At 40.6% G+C, this 11,686-nt stretch overlaps 1 protein-coding gene across 1 annotated transcript; it reads right to left on the reverse strand.

Moving 5' to 3' along the window:
- Positions 1 to 9,805: 9,805 nt before the first annotated feature.
- On the reverse strand, positions 9,806 to 11,174 carry LOC107574263 (meteorin-like protein). The gene is made up of 2 exons (XM_016260712.1): positions 11,056 to 11,174; positions 9,806 to 10,371 (listed from the first exon to the last, which is right to left on the reverse strand). Exons 1-2 carry the CDS (start codon positions 11,078 to 11,080, stop codon positions 10,049 to 10,051), a joined length of 348 nt encoding a protein of 115 aa, XP_016116198.1. The 5' UTR covers positions 11,081 to 11,174; the 3' UTR covers positions 9,806 to 10,048.
- Positions 11,175 to 11,686: the final 512 nt, after the last annotated feature.

The following is an 11,686-nucleotide window of genomic DNA, read 5'->3' on the forward strand; positions in this document are numbered from 1 at the left end:
GAGCCACCACAAGTAATTCAGGAGCTGATCAAAGTTCAGTCACGCTAGAAAAATGCTCGTTCACCCTTCATATTTGATTATGTTGTTCCACAGATCCGTTGCGATGATGGATACATCAGTGATTTACAGCACAGTCAAATGATCCAGCACCCGTCAAATGGATTGAAAATGAAGCTGGACTCCCGCTGAATGTAAACATACCTCAGTTACTGCAGCTTTAAATCAAATGTTTATAATAATGATTTAATTGTGTCACGTCACATCACATTTCTCCTTCTCTGTTGATTGCCTGTAGTTAAGTACTGGTCAGCCGTACCAATACCACAAGCTATGAGAATTGCAATGGTGGTAATTTACTTTTACCTTATTTACCAAGATTTTTTAAGACTGTGGTTTGGTGTGTCTGTGTGGGAAGTTACAGCATCGACTAACTGAAAAATGCATTAAATGTCAAAACACTTTCTTTTAATGGTACATTTTGTAATTTTCCACGAATTGCAGTCTCGATGTTGGATGTTATTCTTCCGTCCTGTGCCTTAGTCACTCTTCAGTAAGCATCTGTTTTGTGTCTGTTTTTCATACTTCATAAAACAAGTTTGATGCTTTGAGATATATATATATGCTTTTATATATATTTATTTTAATTATATACTCTATATGACATGTATATACACTACCGGTCAAAAGTTTGGGATCAGTAAGACTTGTAATGTTTTTAAAGAAGTCTCTTCTGCTCATCAAGGCTGCATTTATTTGATCAAAAATACAGAAAAAAACAGTAATCTTGCAAAATGTTATATTATTAATATATTACTATGTTAACCATTTGCACATATGAGCATTAGCCGACTCGGCTCCTCCCGACCGCAGACGCAGGTTTACAAGACACTTTTTCCTGCGGTTTTCAATCAATTTCTTGCCTTTTCCCCACTTATGAACAACAACATTTTCGTACATGATAAAAAGCTCCTTGTGGTTTCTTGGTTTGACCGATTTGAGCATCGATAACCAACGCAAAACATAGTAATTTTGAGTTTCTGCTAGCAATTCCTATATAGAACAATCGCTTCCTGCCCTCCAGCTGCACTTCGCACCACAGCAATGACGTCAAATGCGAACAATCTGTAGGGCGCAGATTTTATATCTGATTCAGGACCCGTGTCTGCGCATGCGCAGTAGTGCGTCGATCACGAGCCTTTTTCAATTAGCCTGACTGCTCCAATTTTGATATCTGCCGACTGCCGTAGAAGAGGTTTGTTAAAATAAGATAAATACAACTACTAACCACCTAAGCTAGTCATATTTAAAAAGTAACAAATTAATATATTTTATACAGCTGTATCAGCCATCGATCATGACGTCACACTCCTGTTTTTATAGCATGAAATAATGAACTAAAGCAAGCTTATTTATTAAACGGGCACTTGAACTTACATCAGCGTGTTAAAAACTGCATACAATGACAAAAAAAAATGAATAACTATTTAGTTTGTCCCACTTCCTATTAGACATGGAGAGGGCGAGGTTTATGACCACCTGGGGGCGATCAAAACGACTTGGCTTTACTTTTCAGGACTTGTGTGGCACACTTGGGGAAAACGCATTTTCAGTAAATCTATACAGTGATGCCCTTACCTATACTGTCCTGCACTGTAGTCTATTGTAGAATCGTATTTGAGTGCAGGCTTTAGTTTCTCTCCGCTCAGCTGCTCTCCAGCCGACGGCCGGTCACACTGACCCCGGACAGCAGAGACTCGTGTGCCGCAGGGGGTGTTGGGTGTCCAGTGCTGGGGTGTGTGTGTCAGAGCTGTTGGGTGTCTCGAGGGTCAGGCCAGCGTGATAGCCCTTAAAATCTATTGAAGATAATTCGATCTATGATTGTCACACAATAAAATAACCTACATCATGAAATTCCTGAGAATGAGAGCTTTCTTGTGATATATGACTTGACTTTATTGTAAAAAATATATCAAATGCCCATTCTTCGTAAAAAAAGTTCGCAATGGCTAGGCGGAAAATCGTGTGTGGGACTAATACATTTCTAAGATTAATTTTACTGCTTTATGAATATAAAAACCAAAAGAAATGGTATTCTTTGTAAAGAAGACACTCCAAGCTTTCAAATGAACCCATATATGGGCTGATACCATATAAGGAAGGCTATGCAAATGAGGCATACACATTTTTTACGGGACTTTGGACCCGTATCCGGGTCCGCAGAGTTTAACTGGCTAGCTGAAGCATCAACATTAACCTACTAAAATGACAATAAATATAGTCCGCCCTGAACCATAGACTGTAAAAAAAAAAAAGATGGACGACGCACCTTCACGTTCTTCCATTGTAAAAACGTGGACCCGCCAGTGTCCCAATAGGTTGTTTGCAATCACATGATTCTGATGACGTGTGAAATTCAGATGGAGGGCAGGAAGTGAAAAGCAGAACGGATGAGATGGAGGAAAGTCCGTGCTGTACTGGTTTAGACACTATTACAAGAGAAAGGTATAAACAGAAAATCACAACATATGTTGGACATGATCCTAATGCTATGAAGAGGAGCGATTTTTTTCAACTAAATTGGAATGCTTGCCTGCCATTGAGGCGGTGAATATAGGCTAAGCGACTACCCCTGACATAACCCACATTTATATGAGAGATGCGGGATATATGTCACTCCTGAAACTTTGCTGCATGTACAGTGCAGGGTATGTGGCCGCTGGTCCTGTTAGCAGCACGCAAACCAAAACTTTTATTCAAATTCTGAACTGATTATAGCCTAGAAAGCAAGCAAATAGCGCTTCCACATAATCACTAAAAAGCTGTCACTCACTCCAATTTATCACAGTCTCACATTGCTCTGTTATAATCAATGAAGCTCTCTAAACTGCACATTTAATATCTTATTTAAATCGTGTCTGCATGTGGCGTTTAGCATTGAGTGAATTTTGACTGTATCATGCTTGAATGGTGAGAGTTGGTAGCCCTGTATCTTTTTATGTATTTCTTTATTAATATATTATTAATATATTACTATGTTAACCATTTGCACATATGAGCATTAGCCGACTCGGCTCCTCCCGACCGCAGACGCAGGTTTACAAGACACTTTTTCCTGCGGTTTTCAATCAATTTCTTGCCTTTTCCCCACTTATGAACAACAACATTTTCGTACATGATAAAAAGCTCCTTGTGGTTTCTTGGTTTGACCGATTTGAGCATCGATAACCAACGCAAAACATAGGAATTTTGAGTTTCTGCTAGCAATTCCTATATAGAACAATCGCTTCCTGCCCTCCAGCTGCACTTCGCACCACAGCAATGACGTCAAATGCGAACAATCTGTAGGGCGCAGATTTTATATCTGATTCAGGACCCGTGTCTGCGCATGCGCAGTAGTGCGTCGATCGCGAGCCTTTTTCAATTAGCCTGACTGCTCCAATTTTGATATCTGCCGACTGCCGTAGAAGAGGTTTGTTAAAATAAGATAAATACAACTACTAACCACCTAAGCTAGTCATATTTAAAAAGTAACAAATTAATATATTTTATACAGCTGTATCAGCCATCGATCATGACGTCACACTCCTGTTTTTATAGCATGAAATAATGAACTAAAGCAAGCTTATTTATTAAACGGGCACTTGAACTTACATCAGCGTGTTAAAAACTGCATACAATGACAAAAAAAAATGAATAACTATTTAGTTTGTCCCACTTCCTATTAGACATGGAGAGGGCGAGGTTTATGACCACCTGGGGGCGATCAAAACGACTTGGCTTTACTTTTCAGGACTTGTGTGGCACACTTGGGGAAAACGCATTTTCAGTAAATCTATACAGTGATGCCCTTACCTATACTGTCCTGCACTGTAGTCTATTGTAGAATCGTATTTGAGTGCAGGCTTTAGTTTCTCTCCGCTCAGCTGCTCTCCAGCCGACGGCCGGTCACACTGACCCCGGACAGCAGAGACTCGTGTGCCGCAGGGGGTGTTGGGTGTCCGGTGCTGGGGTGTGTGTGTCAGAGCTGTTGGGTGTCTCGAGGGTCAGGCCAGCGTGATAGCCCTTAAAAATCGCATTCGGGGGATAAAATACACGTGTTTTGGCGGGGATCCCCAGGTAAAATTCGGTCGCATTCCATGCGCTAAATATCACGTCATTGGGGTCGTTTCAACCCCTGGACATGAAAACAGTGTTAAAGTAGCCCAATTTCGTGCAGGGTATGTGGCCGCTGGTCCTGTTAGCAGCACGCAAACCAAAACTTTTATTCAAATTCTGAACTGATTATAGCCTAGAAAGCAAGCAAATAGCGCTTCCACATAATCACTAAAAAGCTGTCACTCACTCCAATTTATCACAGTCTCACATTGCTCTGTTATAATCAATGAAGCTCTCTAAACTGCACATTTAATATCTTATTTAAATCGTGTCTGCATGTGGCGTTTAGCATTGAGTGAATTTTGACTGTATCATGCTTGAATGGTGAGAGTTGGTAGCCCTGTATCTTTTTATGTATTTCTTTATTAATATATTATTAATATATTACTATGTTAACCATTTGCACATATGAGCATTAGCCGACTCGGCTCCTCCCGACCGCAGACGCAGGTTTACAAGACACTTTTTCCTGCGGTTTTCAATCAATTTCTTGCCTTTTCCCCACTTATGAACAACAACATTTTCGTACATGATAAAAAGCTCCTTGTGGTTTCTTGGTTTGACCGATTTGAGCATCGATAACCAACGCAAAACATAGGAATTTTGAGTTTCTGCTAGCAATTCCTATATAGAACAATCGCTTCCTGCCCTCCAGCTGCACTTCGCACCACAGCAATGACGTCAAATGCGAACAATCTGTAGGGCGCAGATTTTATATCTGATTCAGGACCCGTGTCTGCGCATGCGCAGTAGTGCGTCGATCGCGAGCCTTTTTCAATTAGCCTGACTGCTCCAATTTTGATATCTGCCGACTGCCGTAGAAGAGGTTTGTTAAAATAAGATAAATACAACTACTAACCACCTAGGCTAGTCATATTTAAAAAGTAACAAATTAATATATTTTATACAGCTGTATCAGCCATCGATCATGACGTCACACTCATGTTTTTATAGCATGAAATAATGAACTAAAGCAAGCTTATTTATTAAACGGGCACTTGAACTTACATCAGCGTGTTAAAAACTGCATACAATGACAAAAAAAAAAGAATAACTATTTAGTTTGTCCCACTTCCTATTAGACATGGAGAGGGCGAGGTTTATGACCACCTGGGGGCGATCAAAACGACTTGGCTTTACTTTTCAGGACTTGTGTGGCACACTTGGGGAAAACGCATTTTCAGTAAATCTATACAGTGATGCACTTACCTATACTGTCCTGCACTGTAGTCTATCGTAGAATCGTATTTGAGTGCAGGCTTTAGTTTCTCTCCGCTCAGCTGCTCTCCAGCCGACGGCCGGTCACACTGACCCCGGACAGCAGAGACTCGTGTGCCGCAGGGGGTGTTGGGTGTCCAGTGCTGGGGTGTGTGTGTCAGAGCTGTTGGGTGTCTCGAGGGTCAGGCCAGCGTGATAGCCCTTAAAATTCCCGCATTCGGGGGATAAAATACACGTGTTTTGGCGGGGATCCCCAGGTAAAATTCGGTCGCATTCCATGCGCTAAATATCACGTCATTGGGGTCGTTTCAACCCCTGGACATGAAAACAGTGTTAAAGTAGCCCAATTTCGTGGGCGGTCACTTGGCAACACTGCAGTTAAGTTACAAACTTCCTTACGTTAAAAATAAGGTGAGTACACAAACATGTGTCAAGGGTTATAGGCCACACACACACAAAACGTTGTGCAAACCAATAGTGATGCCTCAATATAGAAATTATTTTCAATAGTTCTTGATTATTTTTTTATTTTCTAGTCGAACGCGTTGCATTGTGGGACATGGTATTCCATGCAGTGCAGTTGTGTACTGCACTTTTTGACAAATGGTCATCAAAGTACGTCGTTAATACAGAAAATGTGTACTCCGCTCAATAGCCTACATAGTTATGATCACAGAAATATGACAGTAGGCTATACTGTTCTGCACAGTCACGTTAAGTCAACCTATTCGCCTACCGTAGCTATCTCTGCATATTAAAATTGGCATACAAAACGTTGTTTAATTGAAAACATAGTAACACCATAAAATAAACAGGCTGATACTAATACATCAATCATGAAATGGTTTGTAGATAAGCATGACTTTAAATCACAATCGGCTGTCATTGGTTTTATTGCATTAAAGGGGTCATATGATGTTGCTAAAAATAAACATAACATTATTTTGTGTATTTGGTATAATGAAATGTGTTTATGCGGTTTAAGGTTAAAAAAAACACATTATTTTCCACATACTGTACATTATTGTTTCTCCTCTATGCCCCGCCTTTCTGAAACGCATTGATTTTTACAAAGCTCATCGTTCTGAAAAAGTGAGGTGTGCTCTGATTGGCCAGCTATCCAGTGCGTTGTGATTGGCTGAATACCTCAAGTGTGTGACGGAAATGTTATGCCCCTCACCATACTGTGATGCCTGCGGCAACCACATGTGATGACCCCGGGCTAGACTCCGCTTCGATCCGGCGATCCACAACAAAGTTGTTGTGTTCCCTCAGCGACCAGCACGGATCAGCTCCAGGCTTGACAAAGCGATATCGTCCTCTTTTGGAAGACCAAACAAAGTAGCTTCACTTTCACCACGAAGCACACAGCGCCTTCACGACATGGTGGCGGCAGCAACAATACTACAGTGAGAATAAAAGTTACACCTCCTTTCTTTGCGTCAACATTTGGGCGGCGTAACACTCCAAAGAGAAAGGAAAAATTGAAATTGCATCATATGACCCCTTTAATCTTTGAGAGAAAGTATAGTACAGCGGTATTCATCCATGAACACATGGAGTCCCTGAACGACACACAGGAATGATCCAACTTGGCAAAAATTCATGGAAAAACAGTAAAGCGGTAAAGAACGGTTCATATTTTACATGAAGGATTAATAAAACTTTGGTTTCAGAATCACACAAGGTTGGAAATCCAATCTCAGAGTGAACGCAACACAATATGAGACTGGCACAGTGCGCTGCTGTGTTATTATTGTTAACTTTAACTTGGAATAGGCTAAAGGTGGAGAAAAAGTGAACGCCAAAGACAACATGAAATGTTATCTCAATGTATTTGGCATCTGCACTGCGAAGCATTTCTAAATGTGAAACTGACATGGAATTTGGTTAATATCATTTCAAACGTTTCAAAATTGGAAAAATTGCCCTTTTCTTTAAAATAAGAAGCACCGATGAATTGTGTATTACAATACCAGTGCATTCATTAACCCAACAAACACAGAACGTTCCTCTAGCGTTCTCATATGGCTGTTTTTGGGAACCAAACAGCCTAATAACATTTTAGCAACATCTCTGTTGGTTCTTTTTTTAAATCCAGAAAATAACCTTCCCAGAACGTTCGAGGAACCTAGAATTGTCTAGGAAGAAATAATAATTAATAGACATAATAAATGCACATAATTATTCATTTACCGTATTTTCTCAAGGCTTGTTCAACATTTAATTTCATACTTAATGTTTTTAAACCGCAAAACTCAAGGGGGCGCTAGAGTTTCCTTCAAATACATGTGTCATTAAACCAGATGTGCTATCATTACAGCTAGCTATATATCAACATGTTTATCTAACCTGCTTTATTAGGGTTAGATGCATAATTTATTAAACCAAATGACGGCAGTTGATCTGAAAGAAAACAGACCTGTTTCCTCAAAATCCTGTTATAAAGGTGTTCAGGTAACATACTTTTAGCAATGAAATCAGGCTTGTGTTTCTGAAAGCGCTTGTGCTCACATGATAAAATGAACATTTCACAATGTTCTCCACAGTTGGGCAGTTTGTAGAAAACACCCAGCAACACAAACACAAGGAACATGAAAATGACACCATGATGTTTCCATTAGGAGATTTTTATTCCAGACTCGTTCTGAGTCCAAGGAACAGAAACTCAACAAACACACACAGCATAAACACGTTATCCCCACAAACTCACTCATGAACACAGTCCAGACGTCAGTCAGAAGAATTGACCGCTCAATAACTATAAACAAAGCTTTAAACAAAAGCAGCGTTCATCATCTTGCAGCAGGCAAGAGCTCATGATACACACACAGACACACACACACACTCACTCACTCACTCACTCACACTCTCACTCACTCACTCACTCTCTCTCACACACACACACACACACACACACTCTCACTCACTCACTCTCACACACACACACACACACTCTCACTCACTCACTCTCACACACACACACACACACTCTCACTCACTCACTCTCACACACACACACACACACTCTCACTCACTCACTCTCACACACACACACACACACTCTCACTCACTCACTCTCACACACACACACACACACTCTCACTCACTCACTCTCACACACACACACACACACTCTCACTCACTCACTCTCACACACACACACACACACTCTCACTCACTCACTCTCACACACACACACACACACTCTCACTCACTCACTCTCACACACACACACACACACTCTCACTCACTCACTCTCACACACACACACACACACTCTCACTCACTCACTCTCACACACACACACACACACTCTCACTCACTCACTCTCACACACACACACACACACTCTCACTCACTCACTCTCACACACACACACACACACTCTCACTCACTCACTCTCACACACACACACACACACTCTCACTCACTCACTCTCACACACACACACACACACTCTCACTCACTCACTCTCACACACACACACACACACTCTCACTCACTCACTCTCACACACACACACACACACTCTCACTCACTCACTCTCACACACACACACACACACTCTCACTCACTCACTCTCACACACACACACACACACTCTCACTCACTCACTCACTCACACACACACACACACACACACACACATACATACACACACATTACGACACACTTTCTCTTTTCTCTCACACTTTCAGACGTATGAAATCAGGCAACAAGAACAGACAGAAACAAACAAACACAACTTCTGTGTGTAACCAAGAACCGCAACTTAAGGGAGGATTGATGACAGAGATCCATCCATCTGGACCCACTGAAAAACTGCCAAAACACACCCAGGCCTCATTTCACCCCAAAATCAACACAAATCAAGAAATATTTTGGGAATAAATCAAAAAATAAATTGTGCCATTATTCTCAGGACAATTTTTTATTACAGTAATATGAAAAAAATATTATTTAAATTCAGCACGACAAATAGAGCCATTATATACAACTATTTCACTATTTAAATGCACTGTTATTGTTTTTCCCCCCCTAACTTTATTATTATAATTCTAACATTATGACAGTGTTTTGGGTCACAGAACATACATTATTAAGTTTTGTTTAAATATGTTTAATTATTATTCACAAATCAAGCTTAATAATAATTGTAATAATAATATAATTTATAATAATAATAATTATTATTATTATATCAACAAAGATAAAGTAAATTAAATATTGAAATAAGTGAAATATTCATACATAATGGCAGAATATACAGTATTGAATTTAAATTTAATTTATGCTGATTAAAGAACAGTATTACTGCAAAATTGAAACATTTGGCAGTAATAAATCTAAAGAAACCCCAGCTGAAAAGTATGAATTATAAATTAAAATAAAAATGGAATAAATAAATAAATTTAAAAAAGCCTCTGGATGAAATACAGTGATGATAAATTTGGAGGGGCAATGTGTTTAATTATTATTAAAATCATGTAAACTGGTTCTAAAATAATCCTAATTTCATTTACAAGCATCCTAAATATAGTTTCTTATTTATTTCTTTGGATTTTGGGATAAAATGTGAACCGGACCGAGGCATGAACAAAAAAAGCATGCATGTTTTGATGAGATTCAGCCAGAGTCCTGCAACGCCAGCAGAGGTCTGTCTGTGCGTCTCTCAGTCTGTGTCTATGTGGCAGGGGTTTGTTCCTGCATCCAGAGCCGCTCGGTACAGTCTGATGAAGTCTTTATAGAGAGCAGCACATCGCAGCCATGCTTCCTGGAACCGCACCGCGCCCGTAAAGAGGAGCTCGCCCTGTGCTGCTCGCGGGCCGCAGCACCGCAGTATCTTCACACGACCCGTCCACCGGGTGCACCCGCGCCCCCCGCCTCCGGACACAAACACACGGCTCTTCTGACGGTACACGTGACTCAGAGACAACACCACTGACATCTGATCTTCATCATCCTCCTCCACGTGATGAATACTGCCGCGCACCACTGAGAGAAAGAGCAGCAGCAGTGACAGAGATTTACCACGACTTACAGAATAAAAGTCACAATCTTTAACATCTGAAATATGACCATGGACCACAAAACCAGTCATAAGTGTACATTTTTCGAAATTGAGATTCATACACCATCTGAAAGCTGAATAAATAAGCTTTCCATTGTTAGGACAGGACAATATTTGGCCGAGATGCAATTGTTTGAAAATCTGGAATCTGAGGGTGCAAAAAAATCTAAATATTGAGAAAATCATCTTTAGAGTTGTCAAAATGAAGTCCTTAGCAATGCATATTACTAATCAGAAATTAAGTTTTGATATATTTACAGTAGGACATTTGCAAAATATCTTCATGGAACATGATCTTTACTTTGAAACATGCGACGACTTATTCTCCAAAGCAACTTATGTAATGCAATTAATGTCAAGCACACAAAACATAAAATACCTGTCTATAGTAATGTTATTAACCTGTATTTTACATTATTTATGAATGTAGTAATAAAATGTGACTTTACCACTTATGCAACTTATTTTGCAACTTTTTTTCCCTCAACAATGAGACTGTGTGACATAGTCAGGTGTGACTTATTTTCTGGAAATACATTCTGACTTCACAGGAGTTTAATAATAGGGTAAATAAGAGTTTAAAACAGTAAGAAGCAGGTGGATCTTACCGAAGTCACTGGTGCAGATCGCCATCAGCAGCTCGTCATCAGCACAGGGCCTGTATGCAGCTGAAACACACACACATGAACACTCACACACACACACACACACACACACACGAACACACACTCACACACGCCCCAGACACACACAAACACCCACACACACACACACACACACACGAACACACACTCACACACGCCCCAGACACACACAAACACCCACACACACACACACACACACACGAACACACACTCACACACGCCCCAGACACACACAAACACCCACACACACACACACACACACACGAACACACACTCACACACGCCCCAGACACACACAAACACCCACACACACACACACACACACACGAACACACACTCACACACGCCCCAGACACACACAAACACCCACACACACACACACACACACACGAACACACACACGACACAGACACACATGAACACGCACACACACACACACACACACACATACACACAGACACACACACACACACACACACATACACACAGACACACACATACACACACACACACACTCACTCACAGACACATACACACACAAACAAAGCACTTGGCTGAAGATGACGACGAGCTTGACAGCACCAATATGTTTTGA

Source organism: Sinocyclocheilus grahami, unplaced genomic scaffold (genome assembly GCF_001515645.1).
Source record: "Sinocyclocheilus grahami isolate Dianchi unplaced genomic scaffold, SAMN03320097.WGS_v1.1 scaffold2164.1, whole genome shotgun sequence".
NCBI lineage: Eukaryota > Metazoa > Chordata > Actinopteri > Cypriniformes > Cyprinidae > Sinocyclocheilus > Sinocyclocheilus grahami.